The sequence below is a fragment of the Carcharodon carcharias genome, chromosome 2 (assembly GCF_017639515.1).
Source record: "Carcharodon carcharias isolate sCarCar2 chromosome 2, sCarCar2.pri, whole genome shotgun sequence".
Classification (NCBI taxonomy): Eukaryota; Metazoa; Chordata; class Chondrichthyes; order Lamniformes; family Lamnidae; genus Carcharodon; species Carcharodon carcharias.
Genome location: NC_054468.1, coordinates 18,844,477 through 18,862,219, shown reverse-complemented (window position 1 = coordinate 18,862,219; position 17,743 = coordinate 18,844,477). Strand labels below are relative to the sequence as shown.

General features: G+C 44.6%; 1 protein-coding gene across 1 annotated transcript in view; it reads right to left on the bottom strand.

The window, feature by feature from the left end:
- Positions 1 to 11,469, bottom strand: part of mindy4b (MINDY family member 4B) — a 45,623-nt gene extending 34,154 nt beyond the window's left edge. The window contains exons 1-4 of the mRNA XM_041204504.1: positions 11,357 to 11,469; positions 8,716 to 8,799; positions 6,010 to 6,037; positions 4,484 to 4,544 (exon numbers count right to left, since the gene is read on the bottom strand). Coding sequence (XP_041060438.1) covers positions 4,484 to 4,544; positions 6,010 to 6,037; positions 8,716 to 8,799; positions 11,357 to 11,469 — 286 coding nt within the window. The remainder of the gene's footprint in view (positions 1 to 4,483; positions 4,545 to 6,009; positions 6,038 to 8,715; positions 8,800 to 11,356) is intronic.
- Between the last annotated feature and the right edge of the window lie 6,274 nt (positions 11,470 to 17,743).

Sequence of the window (17,743 nt, the reverse complement as noted above, 5' to 3'; positions counted from 1 at the left end):
CAATTCCATGGATAAGGGTGAAAGGGAATCACAGCTCGGGGATGAAGGGCTTCAGCGTGATAGGTGAAACCTAGACAGATGCTTTATTCTTTGACTCTCCCCTTCCATCCTGTGCCATGAGAAGAGGGCAACCCTCCAGCTGAAGGCATCTGAGCCTCAGCCGATCTAATCAATCATCACCCCGGCTTAGGACTGAATTTTTAATGAACAGGTCCACAGCTAGAGAAAACAAAAAAGCCAGATGTTGCAAGGCGTTTTCGATCTAAAATACTTTACATTCCACTCAGCTTTCCAAAATCCGCAAGAAATTCGTTGACTATTTTATCACTGATGTTAAACATTCAGAATGTTGTGCGAGTGACATGAGATTCGCTTGTGCACTTTAAACAGGTCATCTTGTCATCTTTAATTTTTAAAAAAAAGTTGTTAAATTTAATTTTCTTGTCCCCCCCCCCCATATTTCCGTATCCGACTCCAAACACTTCACTTCAGATCGAGGCTTGAGCACACAATCTATGCTGACACTCCTAACGCAGTACAGGAGGAATGCTGCGCTGTCAGAGATGCCACCTTCAAGCGAGGTCTCATTGACCCTCTCAAGTGGACATAAAAGAGCCCATGGCACTATTTTGAAGAAGAACATGGGAGTTCTCCTGGGTAAAAATACCTGGAAAATCTCAGCAGGTCTGACAGCATCTGTGGAGAGGAACACAGTTAACGTTTCGAGTCCGTATGACTCTTCAGCAGAACTAAGGAAAAATAGAAAAGAACACCTTCGGTCTGTCTGCAAGCATGACCCAGACCTCCCTGTCGCTTGCCATTTCAACACCCCACCCTGCTTTCATGCCCACATATCTGTCCTTGGCCTGCTGCATTGTTCCAGTGAAGCTCAACGCAAACTGGAGGAACAGCCCCTCATCTTCCGACCAGGCACTTTACAGCCTTCCAGACTGAATATTGAGTTCAACAATTTTAGATCATGAACTCTCTCTTCCATCCCCACCCCCCTTCCGATCCCCCTTTTTTCCAATAATTATATAGATTTTTCTTTTCCCATCTATTTCAATTATTTTTAAATGTATTTCCATCCATTGTTTTATCTTTGCCTTTCAGCTTATTTTGATCCCTTCACCTCACCCCACCCCCACTAGGGCTATCTGTACCTTTATTATCACATTCCTTAGATAATATCACCAGCTTCAACACCTCTTTGTCCTTTTGTCTAGAACATCTTTTGGTTATCTCCACCTATCACTGGCCCTCTATCCAGCTCTACCTGTCCGACCCCCCCACCCTTAAACCAGCTTATATTTCACCTCTTTTCTATTTTTCCTTTGTTCCATTGAAGAGTAATATGGACTCGAAATGTTAACTGTGTTCCTCTCGGCAGATTCTGTCAGACCTGCTGAGGTTTTCCAGCTTATTTTGTTTTTGTTTTAGATTTCCAGCATTCGCAATTTTTTGCTTTTACCTTAGAGTTCTCCTGGGTGTCTGGGAGCTGGCTGTGCACATACTAGTTGCTGTGTTTGATACACTACAGCAGTGACTACTTTTCAAAAGCCCTTCACTGGCTGTGAATTACTTTTGAGAAGTCATGAGGTTGTCAAGGGTGCTATAAAATGTAAGCCTCTCTTGTTTTCTCTTTTAATTAGGTGAGCGGGATGTGTTTTTATGCAGACAGAGTGTGCACTACATATCAAGCAAACAAAATCTTTACCTGTGTGGATTTTCCATTAGTTTGTTTTGCACCGAATAATTTTGACATCAGGTAGTTTAAAAAAATGATGGTATATCAGCATTTGCTTTACACCCCTTCCCATTTTAATTTCCATTGAAGTCAATCATTTGTCACCCAAGTTACCCCAGGATCTTAAACCTTGCAATGGGATTGTACACGTCAGATATTGTCACTTTGTACTTATTCATCATTTTGCTTGCAGATAGATCCAGAATGGTAGTTTAACTGGTGGGCACGAAGCAATTCTTCAGTAAGCAATTTACCATGAGCAGAGTTATTGGTAATAGCGTAGTCTGCCAAACCATTACAGCCAGTTTCCATTTCTATTATTCATAGCTTACTCCAAACCGTAGAATGATATAGAATTTGCAGCACTGAAACAGGCCATTTGGCCACAATGGTCTATGCTCCACCAGAGCCTTATATCAACCTACTTCATTTAACACTGTCAGCAAATGCCCATTACCTCTCAATTTAGAGTGAAAGTCTCTAGCCCAGTCATTTACCGAATCTTATAGAGGGCTACACTTCCCAGGAAGTGATTCTTTGGATTTGCAGTAGCATTCCAGCCTCTGAGACAGAAGGTGAAGGGTTTGAGCCCAGTTGTGTACAGAACCAGCAAGTGGAGATTAGAATATTGTCCTTATTTACAGGGTGTACATTTGGAATGAGTGTCCACTGGCTCTCTGATAGCGGTTTTGAATCTGACTCAGGAGTTTTGGGTTTGGGTCCTCTCTCCCCCACCCCCCACCCCAGACTAGTCAGTGGATGCTGGAATGCCAAAGTCTGAATACTGGACTTAATTGTGTCTGATGGGTGGGAGTGCCCTTGCAACCTCCGCCTCCCCCCACCCCACCCTGCCACCCTCTCTCTTCACCCAAACATAAAGGTTAATGAATATCCTTAGCTTCAGTTCACGATGGAGACAAACTCTGAAGTTAAAAACTGTGAGGCAGGCAACGGGAAACCAAATCCAACACTTCTCCCTCATAAGTGGCTCAGGAATCTCAAAGTTTGAGATTTGAATTTGGGCCTGTGCTAGCTAGGCCAGAACAAAATGGATGACAGACTTTGCAGAGTTACAACATGTTGCATTGCACATCAATGGAACACGAGTCTGTGTTTGTGCAAAGATGTACAAAGATGGGTGGCAGGTCAGAAAATTGGACAGAATATATAATAAAAAAGCAAAGAATGACCAAAAGATTGATAAGGAGGGAAAAATCAGATTACAAGAGAAAGCTAGCTAGAAATATAAAAACAGATAGCAAGAGTTTCTATTGATATTTAATAAAGAAAAGAGTCAACAAACTATCGAAAGTGAGTCTGGGGAATTAATAAGGGAAACTGAAGAGATGGCAAATGAATTGAACGAGCATTTTGCAACAGTCTTCAGTAGAGGGGATACAAGTAGCATCCCAGAAATAGCTGAAAATCAGGAAATCGAAGGGAGGGGAGGAACTCAAGAAAATTACAATCACCAGGAGGAGAATTTTTGGCTCGGTGAGCAGGAGTGGGGCCCGCCAAACTGTCAAAGGCCTGTTAAGGCCATTAATTAACTAATTAAGGCTATTGAGGAAGCTGCCCATCCAACCTTAAGGTTGGTGGGGGGGCAGGCAAAGAGCCCAGGCGGCCTTCACATTTTTCATGGAACCTCATCCATGGGCGGGATGAGGTTTCAAGAAGGGTTTATAAATTAATCAATTTTTCCATTAAAGTTCATGTGACACTGTCACATGAGGGGACATGTCTTACATTTTTTTTCTTTATTAAAATTTTTAAAACTTAAAACTTATTGCACCTCAGTGCCTCAGGGAGATTTCTGCGTTCTTTCACGTGCGTGCGTGAAAGAGCACACTTCCGACTCAGGAATCCCCACCCACCCCCCCACCTCTGCTCGCACAGGGAGCAGACAGCACTTCCGGGTGCGCATCATGCTGGGCAGGCCTTAATTGGCCCGCCCATGTAAAATGGTGGCGTGGATCTGATTGGGGGTGCCGATCAGGTCTGCAACTGCCCGCACCTGCCCCTGCACAAACCCCCCCGATGGAGGGAATATTCTCTCTCAGGGAAGTGGTACTGAACAAATTGTTGGGCTGCGGGCTGACAAGTCCCTGCATCCTAATGGACTTCATCTTAGGGTCATCTTAAGAAGTGGCTAGTGAGATCGTTGGTCTTAATTTTCCAAAATTCCCTAGATTCAGGGAAGGTTCCATTAGATTGGAAAATAGTGAATGTAATTCCTTTATTCAATAAGGGAGGGAGATGGAAAGCAGGAAAATAGAGACTAGTTAGCTATATCTATCTTAGGGAAAATGTTAGAAGCTATTATTAAGGATGTTATAGCAGGGCACTTGGAAAAATTCAGAATAATCAGGCAGAGTCAACATGGTTTTGTGAAAGAGAAATCATGTTTAACCTATTTATTGGTGTTCTTTGAAGAAATAACATGTGCTGTGAATAAAGGTGAACCAATAGATGGGCTGTAATTAGATTTCCAGAAAGCATTTGATAAGGTGCCACATCAAAGCTAATTGCAGAAAATAAAAGCTCATGGTGTTGGGGTAACATATTGGCATGGATAGTAGATAGGCTAGCTAATAAGAAACAGAGAGTAGGCATAAATGGATCATTTTCCGGTTAGCAAGATATAACGAATGGTGTGCCACAGGGACCAGTGCTGGGGTCTCAACTTTTTACAATTTATATAAATGACTCAGGTGAAGGGACCAAAGATATGGTTACTAAATTTGCTGATGACACAGAGATAAGTAGTAAAGTAACTTGTGAAGAGGCCATAAGGAGGCTACAAAGAGATATAGATAAGTTAAGTGAGTGGGCAAAAATCTGGCAAATGGAGTATAATGTGCGAAAATGTAAAATTGTACATTTTGGCAGGAAGAATAAAAAATAAGCTTATTATCTAAACGGTGATAACTGCAGAGCCTTGAGGGTCAGAGGGAACTGGGTGTCCTGGTGCATGAATCACAGAAGGTTAGTGTGCAAGTACAATAAGTAATTAAGCTAATAATGGTATCATTCCTTGTGAGGAGAATTGAATACAAAATTAGGGAGGTTATGACTCAGTTATACAGAGCATTGTTGGGACCACATCTGGAGTACTGTGTACAGTATTAGTCTCCTTATTTAAGGGAGCTTGTAAATGCAGTGGAAGCATTTCAGGGAAGGTTTACTAGACTAATACCAGGAACGGGTGGGTTGTCTTATGTGGACACGTTGGACAGACTAGGCTTGTATTCACTGGAGTTCAGAAAAATAAGAGGTAACTTGATTGAAACATATAAGATCCTGAGGGTTTTGACAGGGTGGATATGGAGAGGATGTTTCCCCTTGTGGGTGAATCTAGGGGGTCACTGTTTAAAAATAAGGGGTTGCTCATTTTAGACAAAGATGAGGAAAAATATTTTCTCTCAGAGGGTTGTGAGCCTTTGGAACTCTCTTCCTCAAAGTCTTTGAATATTTTTAAGGCAGAGGTAGATGGATTTTTGATAAGTAAGTGGGTGAATGGTTATCAGGAGTAGGCGGGGAGGGGGTGGGGGGTTGGTGGTGGGTGGGCTACAATCAGATCATCCTGGATCTAATTGAATGGTGGGGAAGACGCAAAGGGCCAAATGGCCCACCTCCTGCTCCAAGTTTGTATGTTTGTATGCTTGTGATTCCTCAGCTCGTGAACTTTTTTACCCATGCCATTGTGGACAATCGCCAAATGAAGACTTCTGCACAGCGAGAGAATTAAGGGACAAAATAAAAACAATAAGACCAGTAGTCCTTGTTAATATCCAATTATTGGCCTCCAACTATTGTTCCTTTACCCTTTTGTTGTGCTTCAAGAACATTGAGGGAAACAGCACCTGATCCCAGACCAGAATTGGGCAGGACTTGAATGGGAATCCAGAGACAAAGCGAACAGCAAGTCTATCAAAAACTACAAGCAAAGTGGAAGCAAGCCACAGAGGTGCCGAGAAGCATCACGACTTCAACCCTTGCCCTAGGGAGTGGGGACAATGTATTCTACCTCACTCCTACTATTACCCGGAAGTGGTATATACAAAAACCCTCAGCACATTTAAAAAATATTGGATATGTACTTGAAGTGCCCTAACAACAGGGCCATGGACAACGCGCTTGGGAAGTGGGATCAGGCTGGAAAGCTCTTTTTTGGTCAACACGGTTATAATGAACCAAATGGCCTCCTTCTGCACTTTCTTTCTCTTTTCCATGTTTGAATTCCAATGACTTCAATCACTTACCTTCACAACTGTGTCCTTGAATTGTAATCTGTAAATCAAAACCAAAACGGATATTACAATTTAGAATCAAAAGCTGCAATATTTTTTCAGCGATTCCTCCCATACTCTCTCCACCTGGTTGGCAGCAGGAAGGAGAGAGCAGAATCAAAGCCCTTCTTGAAATGAAGAAAATATTATTGTTTGTTGCCGTTGGGCGAATGGGGAATGTTGGTCAGCAAGAACTCCCTGCTCTCCCACATATTGGGCCATGGGGATCTTTTGCAGCCAGCCATGGACCTAGGTTTAATGTCCCACCTGACAGTCAGCACTTGTGACAATGCCACACTCCCCCAGTGCTGCACTGAAACATCGGTCTGCTTAAGCGGGGCTGAAAGCACAGCCTCCTAACTCAGAACAACGGTGCTACAAACCGAATCAAGCTGAAGGATTTCTTGTGATCCTGTGAACATTGCAGAAACCCTCCATCATCGTAATCAGTTTTTTTTGTTCATTCACAGGTTGGGGGCGGGGGGGGGGGTGCGGGGGTGGGGGGTTGGTGGTGGTGGTGGTGGTGGTGGTGGTGGTGGTGGTGGGGGGTAGGGGGGTGTCGTTGGCACAGCCAGCATTTACTGCCTATCCCTAGTTGCCCTCGAGAAGGTCGTGGTGAGCCATCTCCTTGAACATAACTGAGTAGCTTGCCAGGCCATTTCAGAGAGCAGTTAAGAATCAACCGCATTGCTGTGCATGAAGCCAAACCGGATAATCATAGCAAGTTTCCTTGCCTGAAGGGCATTAGTGAACCAGATGAGGTTTTACGTCAAGCTTCACGGTCACCATTACTGATAACAGCTTTTTATTGCAGATTTATTTAATTAACTGAATCTAAATTCCCTAGCTGACAGGGATCCAGGCCACTAGTCCAGTAACATAATCATTCCGCTGCACGCTCAGAAGGACTCAGAAGTATGTAAGTTATCAGCCAAGAGACTCCATTGTATTAATGCACTCACTCGTGGTCACAGTCATGGTGATTGATGTAACATTACAAGAAAAGCTATTGTAACCAGGATGAGTGGATGCAAGCGTGAGGACAAAGAATTTGAAAACATGGCACTATGGCAGGAGTTTTTATACATTGTACCGCCCAGATACATTGAACCTAGAGGCAAATTGAGCCCGGAGGCTTACTGTTACATCCTTGGCCCGACAAATGCTAACGGTCCCTCCGAGCTGAGCCCAGCCTGCTATGCTGCGTAAAACAGTGGCAGAAGACAGGGCCCAATAAACCCTCCCAATTTCCCTCCCTGCTCTGAAATCCGGCCCCAGTAAATTTCAAGGCAAAACACAGGGTAGAATTTTCAGGTCGGAGAGCGGGGGTGGGGCCGGCTCGCCGAGGTGTAAAATGATGCAGGGTGACGTTGGGCACGCTTCCCCATGTCACCGCGCGTCATTTAGACTTTCAGTTCGGCGGGCTCACGGCTGACTCAGCTGCACGCCTGCCGAGCTATCAAAGGCCTATTAAGGCCATTCAAAAAGCCAATAAAGCAATTAGCTGAGCTGCCCGTCCAACCTTAAGGTCGGCGGTGGGGGTGGGGGGGGTGGGGTGGTGGTGGGGTGGGGACGGGGTGGGCGAAGAGCCCAGGCGGCCTTCACATTTTTCATGGAACCTCATCCACGGGCGGGACGTGGTTTCGTGAACGTTTTTAAACCGTTTGAAAAATTTTCACATGAGGGGACATATCCTTTAAATTTTTCTTTTGACCTTTATTCGATATTTCATCAGTGAAAGTAATCTCCTTGAGGTGCCTCAGGGAAAATTCTGTGCTCTTTTGCACGCATGCGTGACAGAGCACGCTCCTCGGCTCAGGCAAACCTCCCTCCCCCACCCCACCTCCCCCACCTCGCCTGCACAGGGAGCGCTTAGTGCTTCCGGGCGTGCGTCACGCTGGGCGGACCTTAATTATTCCGCCCACGCAAAATGGTGGCGCCCAGCCGATCTGGGGCGTCAATTAGCTGCACACCCGTCTGTGCCTGCTCCCGCCCAAACCACCCCCCCTCCCGCCCACCCCCCCCAAACGACGGAGAGAAAATTCTCCCCATAGAAACATAGAAAGTAGAAGCAAGATTAGGTTATTCGGCCCTTCGAGCCTGCTCCGCCATTTAGTAGGATCATGGTTGATCCTCTATCTCAACGCCATACTCTTGCTTTCTCCCCATACCCCAGAGCTCTATCTATTTTCTTCTTAAATATATTCAATGGCTTTGCCTCCACAGGCTTCTGTGGCACAGAATTCCACAGGTTCACCACCCTCTGGGTGAAGAAGTTTCTCCTCATCTCAGTCCTCAATGGCCTACTCCATATCTTAAGACTGCAACTCCTTGTTTTAGACCCCTGCCCCCCCACCCCAACAGAGGAAATATTATCCCTGCATCCAGTCCGTCCATCCCTGTCATAATTTTATACACTTCAATGAGATCCCCTCTCATTCTTCTTAAACTCCAGTGAATAAAGGCCTAGTGAGCCAATCTCTCCTCAAAAGCCAATCCTACAATCCCAGGAATCAGTCTGGTGAACCTTTGCTGCACTCCCTCGATGGCAAGTATATCCTTTCTCAGGTAAAGAAACCAAAATTGCACACAGGTGTGGTCTCACCAAGGCCCTGTACAGCTGCAGCAAGACATCCTTGTTCCTGTACTCTAGTCCTCTCACAATGAATGCCAACATACCTTCTTAACTGTTTGCTGCATCTGCAGGTAAAACTTCCTGCTCCTGAATCAATGATGACCGGCAGCCAGTCTCTAAGGAATTTACTATATAAGAACATAAGAAATAAGAACTAGGAGCAGGAGTGGGCAATTCAGCGCTCGAGCCTGCCCTGCCATTCAATACGATCATGGCTGATCTCATTTCAGCCTCAACTCCAATTTCCCATCCTCTCCCCATAACCTTTCAACCCATTACTAATTAAAAATTTGTCTATATAGGAATTATATATATTTTTTATTCATTTACGGGATGTGGGTGTTGCTGACTAGGCCAGTATTTATTGCCCATCCCTATTTGCCTTTGCTAAGGTGGTGGTGAGCCGCCTTCTTGAATCCCTGCAGTCCATGTGGTGTAGGTACACCCACAGTGCTGTTAGCAAGGGAGTTCCAGGATTTTGACCCAGCGACAATGAAGGAACGGCGATATATTTCCAAGTCAGGATGGTGAGTGGCATGGAGGGAAACTTCCAGGTGGTGGTGTTCCCATGTATTTGCTGCCCTTGTCCTTGTAGATGGTAGTGGTCATGGGTTTGGTCAATGGTAATCCCCAGGATGTTGATAGTAAGGGATTCAGCAATGGTAATGCCATTTCACATCAAGGGGAGATGGTTGGATTCTCTCTTGTTGGAGATGGTCATTGCCTGACACTTGTGTGGTGTGAATGTTACTTGCCACTTGTCAGCCCAAACCTGGATATTGTCCAGGTCTTGCTGCATTTGGATATGGACTGCTTCAGTATCTGAGGATTCACGGATGATGCTGAACATTGTGCAATCATCAGCGAACATCCCCACGTCTGACCTTATATAGCGCCTTTAACTTTTAACACATCCGAAGATTCTTCACAGGAGTGCTATCCAACCAAAAGTGACATCGAGCCACAGAAGGAGGCGTGCAGAAAGGTGACCAAAAGTTTGGTCAAAGATTTAAGCTTGAAAGTGTGTCTTAAGGAGGTGAGGGAGGTTGGTGAGGTGGAAAGGTTTGCGGTGGAAGTTCCGGTGCTTCAGCCCTGGACAACCAAAGGCATGTGCACCACTAGTGGTGTGAAGGAAATGGGGGATAGTACGCTCTCCTTGACTAAGGCAAAAGCAATTATTTCTAATTGGAGGAGTTTTCTACGCCCCCCCCCCCCCCCAGTCTGAACAGTGGGGGAGGAAGTTCTTTTCCACCTCTTCCAGGTCAATCATCTATGAATGAACTTTGCAGTGAGGAAGGGCTCAGCGAAGAAGAGCTCAGCGATGAAGAGCTCAGTGGAGGAAGAGCTGAATGTGGAAGACCAGATGAGGAGCTCAGTGAGGAAGAACTCAGTGGATGAAGAGCTGAAAATGGCAGAGCTCAGTGGATGCTGTATTTAATGTCTCAAAGGAACACAAGGAGAGAATCGTTATGACCATAACGTGGATAGAGACTGAAAAGGTTGCAGTGGAGGCTAGAATTGAGAGGAGGATCATTTATCAGATGACTAAGCCCTTTCTTGTATCCTGAACAGAAGTGCAAGAGCTGTGCTGGATAGCCTCCCAGATATTCAAGCTTTTTGTAGACAGGCTTTACAAAGCATTAAGAGTTATTAAATGAGGGAATTTGTCATAATCCATTCTTGCTGAAGACATATCTTCATTTGACTGAGATGTATGAAATCTTCTGCAGATAACATTCCTGCAGCATCTTTTAACAGTAAACATTGCAAAACATTTCACAGAAATGCAACATACATCAGGTAACAGTGGAAGAATTAAGGGCGATGACAAGAAAGGCAGTGTAAAGGCAAATCCTGAGGAAGATTTTAATGTTGGGAGAAAAATAGTGTGGCCGAGTGGTTTAGGGAGGGAAATCCAAAGGGCTGAGATAACTGAAGGGTTTTGGAATGGGGGTAAGGTGCGGTGAGGGCATGCACAGAAAGCCAGAGTCAGAGGGCAGGTTGGAAAATAGGGCTGGAGAAGGTTGCAGAGGTCACTTGGGCTAGGCAGTTGAGGGACTTGTAAATAAGCATGAAGATTTTGAACTCATTGTGTTGGTGGACAGGAATCTAATGAAAGCTGGCAAGAATGAGCACTTAGCATAGAACAGAATCGTGAAATTATGGGCAAATCGATACTTATGCAGAGTAGAGCTTTGGCAACTAGAGATAAGGGGTTTGTTGAAGATCAAGTATGGAACTAACAACAGTGTGGGTAAGAGATTCCCCAGTGAGGAGGGCTGATGTTTGGGTAGGAGGAGAGACAGGGAAGTGATCTAGGTAATGCATAGATTGGGGTTCAGAGGTGCGCAAAGGTCAACTCGAGTGAAGAACCATGGAGGAGGAGGAAGGAGTCAGGGGCAAGGGTAAGGAGTGATGGCAGCAGCTGAATAGGAATGGCTTTGGTCATCCATGACCGGCTGTTCTGATAACACAGCAGTGGAACTGAAGGCATGAGCGGAAAGTTTGAGTTGAGTGTTAATCTCATATGTACGGAAGTTCACTCCCAATCCATGGGTGATATTGTTGGGTAGCAACATGTGAACAAGAAAAAGGCAAAAGACAGGGATATACTTCAGAGGGGAAGGTGTTTTCCAGAAACTGGAGATAATCAGTTAGGAAAGAGAAAATAAAAGGTTGCTTTACCCTTGTTGACTGAAGATATCTCTCCATTTGCCTAGGTCACTGATCTTGCTGGTGATCGCATCTAAGTCTTGCTCACTGAAGTGATGGTCATGATTGCTCAGCTCCTTGTCCATCTGTGAATTATACATACCAAGTCAGTGCTGCTCTCAGTGAAGAAGATCCAAGTTCTTGCAGCTCCCAAGACTTGTCTTGATGTCAGTCAGCCTGGCCATTTATTTAACGCAGCCACACTGTCATTGATCAGCTGAACTGCAAACCTTAGACTGACATCAAGATAGCCCTTGGATTCCAGCCCTGCTATCATATTACTGTAAATAATTCACTACATGTCAGAACATTGTTCCTCTCCCCTTCCATCTCTAAATGAATAGTGAAGAGCCAGAGATTTTTCATTCACAAAGATGTATCTTGTCTCACACAGATAAATAATTTATTGTGTTTGAGCAATGAGTCTTGTAAAAGAGTGTAACAGTTACATGCTCATTGTGTTTCCATGGTAATATATCCGACTTGAGAGTTTTTGGAATATTCTGCAGCATGAACCATTGCTATCAGGAATGAAAGGGAGGAAGAGGAGAAAGTATTTGGGTTGGAGACAGGGAAGGTCAGTGAAATGCGAAGCAAACAGAAAATTGCTTGCTAAAAGCAATTTTATTGAAAATAATTGGTCAAGCAAAAGAATATATTAGGAGAAAAATTCCTCTGAGGCATGTTTCTGGCAAAATTGAAAGCACATTTATTTATAGGCACATGGAACATAGGAGCAGGAGTAGGTCATTCAGCCCATTCAGTAAGACCATTCTGTGGTCTCGACTCCACTTTCCTGTCTGCCCCCCATAACCCTTGACTCCTTTGTCTATCAAAAACCTGTCTAACTCTGCCTTGAATAAATTCAACTGCTGTCTGGGGAAAATAATTTCACAGACTAATGACCCACTGAGAAAATAAAATTATCCTTATCTCTGTCTTATAAGGGAGACCGCTTATTCTTAAACTGTGTCCCCTGGTTCTAGGCTCCCCCACAAGTGGAAACATCCACACAGAATCTACCCTATTAAGTCCCCTCAGGGTCTTATATGTTTCAATAGGATCATCTCTCATTCTTCTAAACTCCAATGGGTATAGGCCCAATCTGTCCAACCTTTCTTCATAAGATTCGCCCTTCAGGAATAAGTTGAGTTGATATCACAACACACAGTGACCAGGGGAAATCTCCCTTTCTTATACTCCCAACTTGGTTTTATTGACACAGTAACAATTCATTTACAGCCCATAGGCTGTAACCCAGCCCAGAACCCCTGCTCTTAACAATTAACACTTTGGTTTTGTGAAGTAATAAACCCTGTTCCCATTTTTTAAGAGTTCATAATGAGAGAAGTAAAGTAAAGAAGCTGAATTAAGCTACACTCTTCCCATCCCTTCATTATGAGCAGTTACCTGGGAATACATCCAAGATATTTTCTTAGTGAGGGCATTTTGGTTGCTAAAAATGGACTATGTGGAATAGGCAGTAAATTAATTTGATACAGAATGCAATGCCCAAAAAGATGGCAGAAGTAGGTTCAAAAATAACATTTAAGAGAGAACTGGATATATATTTGAAGGGAACAAAATGACAATGCCATGGGAAAAGAGTAGGGAGTGAGATTAATTGGTTTGCTTTACTAAAGAGACAGTACAGGCACGATAGATCGAATGGCCTCTTTCTGTACAATATTATTCTATGATTCTATGAAATGCATTGCATCCATTTCCTCCATTATGTGTGTTAACATTAGTGCTTGAGATAACAAGTACTGCCCCAAGACTTCGATTTTGATGCATAATTCTAAACCAGCAACTTGTGTTGGTTGGCTGCAGGGTTTCACTGATGGACTGTGAGAGTCTGCTGAGCCTGGATCGCACCAGGTTGTACATTGTGAAGGCTCTGAATGTGTCTGTGGTGGATATTGGTATTGCCTGCCCTTTTTCCATGCCTGATACACTAGATGCTTCTTTATAGTGAGGGACGAGGGTCTCTAAGCTGTAAGCCTCCACTGTCCAAGTCCTTGAGGGAAGATTTGCAGCTCCAGGCCTCTCAAACTCACTCCATAACACTAAAATTGGCAGCAATTTTCTGAGTAACCTGTCAACCTTTTCTTCCCAGAGTTAGTTCAGATGATTAACTGTGTTGTAAACCTAGTTCATAATCATTTAAAGAATTAGACCAGTTATATTTTACTTGTCTGGCCTAATGCGTGGGAGAGAATTACCTACAGATTAAAAGCCAGCAAAAAATCCCCTTGTGAGTAACACACCATTTATCAGGCCATCATCCTTTTCCCTTTAACATTTCTCTTTAGGTACTATGCCCTAAGAGGGCACTGGCATCCATGTTGATTTATGTTGGTCCATGATTGTGCTGGCAAGGTACTGTCGTGATTTGCCATTGTCTTCTGCAGTGTGGCTGACCAGGAGACTCTCCCACCCTTGCTGCCTGCCATCATGTTTATTAGAAAGATTTACAGATTGATATTCAACCTATTTGGCCACTTTAAAAAAATACCTTCCGTAGCCATCAAGTAGGAGTTGAACTCAAAGCTTCTAGCTTAGAGGCAGGGTCACTATCCACTGTGCCACAAAACCTCATGACTTTCATTTGTCACCTATGCTGAAACATCTAAAGCTCATCTTACTTCCACTGGCCAGCAGGTGGAGTGCAAGGCCATGGGAGATCGATAATTCAGAAACACGGCTAATCCTAAAGTGGGTAATAATTGGCCTAATTTGAGGATTGTGTAATAAGGGCCTTCTCAAATAGAGGTGAGTGAATGATGAAACACTGCCTAATACTGAAAATCTAGAAGTGGAAATTCTTCACTAGGTGGGAATCACTTGGTATAATATCAAATAGATTCCGTTATGACCTTGCACCTCTTCAACCTCCTTTTGACCCTGCATCCCAGATTTTATTCTGTCTTCCACATCTGAACTAACATTCATATCCCCTCCCCCCACACCACCGCCAGCCATCATGCCTCTGTTCTCTGGAGAACCACCCCACCTTCTTGCTTCATTGCTCTCCATCTTCAAATGTCTTCTGAAAACCTGCCTCTTCTCTCTCGCATTTGGTCTCCTACTCTAACTCTTCTCCCAATTCCTGCTTGGTGTCCGAATTTCCCCTTTAGCTGCCTCCCTCCCTCACTACACTGTGAAGTACCTCTCAATGCTCTTGCAATGTAGGGCTGCCAACTCTGTCCTCCTGAAGGTTCCACGATATGATCACCTGTTTCCAACAACTCTGCCCAGTCGAACAGCTCCTCCCCCGCCCCATCCAGCTACAATGTTATTAAAGCTAATAAATGAAAGTGCTCAAAGATAATGAAAAAAAAAACACACGATTTGTTTAAGACCCGTGATTTTTTCCCTGGGCTACTTGCAGCAGTGTCCAGGCGAACGTGCTAAGTGATAGTTTTTAAAAAATTCATTCCTGGGTTTTGAGTGTCGCTGGGTAGGCCAGCATTTGTTGCCCATCCCTAATTACCCTTGAGAAGGTGGTGGCGAGTCACCCTGAACCGCTGCAGTCCGTGTGGCGCAGGTACACCCACAGTGCCGTTAGGCAGTGAGTTCCAGGATTTTGACCCAGCGACAGTGAAGGAACGGCGATATATTTCCAAGTCAGGATGGTGAGTGGTTTGGAGGGGAACTTACAGGTGGTGGTGTTCCCATGTGTCTGCTGCCCTTATCCTTCTAGGTAACAGAGTTTGTGGGTTTGCAAGGTGCTGTTAAAGGAGGCTTGGTGATTTCCTGAGTAAGCGCGGTTAAGTATTTATGTAAGTTCATGATCTCACAAGGAGAGGGGAAAATCTGTGGGGAGAATCACTGTGGGCCACCTGTCAGCAACTTATGAAGTAGGTTAAAAACAAAAAACTGCGGATGCTGGAAATCCAAAACAAAAACTGAATTACCTGGAAAAACTCAGCAGGTCTGGCAGCATCGGCGGAGAAGAAAAGAGTTGACGTTTCGAGTCCTCATGAACCTTCAACAGAACTAGATGAATCTTAGGAAAGGGGTGAAATATAAGTTGGTTTAAGGTGGGTTGGGGGTGGGGGGAGAGAAGTGGAGGGGGCTGGTGTGGTTGTAGGGACAAGCAAGCAGTGATAGGAGCAGATAATCAAAAGATGTCACAGACAAAAGAACAAAAGAACACAGAGGCATTGAAGTTGGTGATATTATCCAAACGAATGTGCTAATTAAGAATGGATAGTAGGGCACTCAAGGTACAGCTCTAATGGGGGTGGGGTGGAAAGGCTAGCAGGGCATAAAAGATTTAAAAATAATGGAAATAGGTGGGAAAAGAAAAATCTATATAAATTATTGGAAAAAACAAAAGGAAGGGGGAAGAAACAGAAAGGGGGTGGGGATGGTGGAGGGAGTTCAAGATCTAAAGTTGTTGAATTCAATATTTAGTCCGGAAGGCTGTAAAGTGCCTAGTCGGAAGATGACGTGCTGTTCCTCCAGTTTGCATTGGGCTTCACTGGAACAACGCAGCAAGCCAAGGACAAACATGTGGGCAAGAGAGCAGGGTGGAGTGTTAAAATTGCAAGCGACAGGGAGGTTTGGGTCATTCTTGCGGACAGACCGCAGGTATTCTGCAAAGCGGTCGCCCAGTTTGCGTTTGGTCTCTCCAATGTAGAGGAGACTGCATTGGGAGCAACGAATGCAGTAGACTAAGTTGGGGGAAATGCAAGTGAAATGCTGCTTCACTTGAAAGGAGTGTTTGGGCTCTTGGATGGTGAGGAGAGAGGAAGTGAAGGGGCAGGTGTTGCATCTTTTGTGTGGGCATGGGGAGGTGCCATAGGTGGGGGTTGAGGAGTAGGGGGTGTAGGTTGCCTGCTTATATTTTCAACTGGAGATGAATTCCTAGCATGATTATTTCCAAGCGATCTGAAAGAAAGCAGCCTCCGGTCTAAAATTTATACTTAACACAGTACACTGCTATGCAAAACAATCTTGCAAAACTAAAAGCCCTGTTCTTATTCAAAATAGTGCCATAGGACCTTCTGCACTCTACCTGTGAGGGTAGGGATAGCTTCAGTTTAACACCTCAACAGGCATCCCTGACAGTGTAGGTCTCCTTCAGCACTGCACTGAGATTGCCAGCATAGATTTTGTGCTTGAATCTTTGGAGTTGGCCTTGAACCTTCTGACATCAGAGCTGGCGATGAGTCTCAGCTTTTTTTCCCTTTAGGATGTGGGCATCACTGGCAAGGCCAGCATTTATTCTTCATCTCTAATTGAACTGACCTTGCGAGGTCATTTCAGAGAGCAGTTAAGAGTCAACCACAGGTCTAGAGATGGCAGATTTTGTTCTGCTAAAGGACATTAGTGAACCAGATGGATTTTTGCAACAATCAGTGGTAGTTATCATGGTCACCATTGCTGAGACTAGCTTTATATTCCAAATTTATTAAAACCGAATTAAAATTCCACCAGCCACCTTGTTGGGATTTGAACCCACATCCTCAAAACATTAGCTTGGACCCTGGGATTACTAGTCCAACAACATTGCCACTACACCACTGTCTCCCCCTGGTGCTTATGTTAATTTATTTGGTAACTGGATTATTTTTTTCTTAAAGTGCATCATTTGGTGAATCTGGCTGCATCACAAATGTTGCAGAATCGTGTCTCAGAAAGAGGGCTTTAGGAACTTATCTGCTGGCACTCCAATGCTGCACTGATGCAGGGGGTGTGGGGTGGGATATTACACTGTTGGTTATGCAGTTTTACAGAGAATCACAGAATCACAGTGCAGAAGAGGCCCTTCGGCCCATTGAGTCTGCACCGACATATGAGAAACACCTGACCCACCTACCTAATCCCATTTACCAGCACTTGGCCCATAGCCTTGAATGTTATGATGTGCCAAATGCTCATCCAGGTACTTTTTAAAGGATGTGAGGCTACTCGCCTCCACCACCCTCCCAGGGAGCACATTCCAGACCGTCACCACCCTCTGGGTAAAAAGGTTTTTCTTCACGTCCCCGCTAAACCTCCTGCCCCTCACCTTGAACTTGTGTCCCCTTATGACTGACCCTTCAACTAAGGGGAACAGCTGCTCCTTATCCACCCTGTCCATGCCCCTCATAATCTTGTACACCTCGATCAGGTCACCCCTCAGTCTTCTCTGCTCCAACGAAAACAACCCAAGTCTATCCAACCTCTCTTCATAACTTAAATGTTTCATCCCAGGCAACATCCTGGTGAATCTCCTCTGCACCCCCTCCAGTGCAATCACATCCTTCCTATAAGGTGGCGACCAGAACTGCACACAGTACTCCAGCTGTGGCCTCACCAAGGTTCTATACAACTCCAACATGACCTCCATACTTTTGTAATCTATGC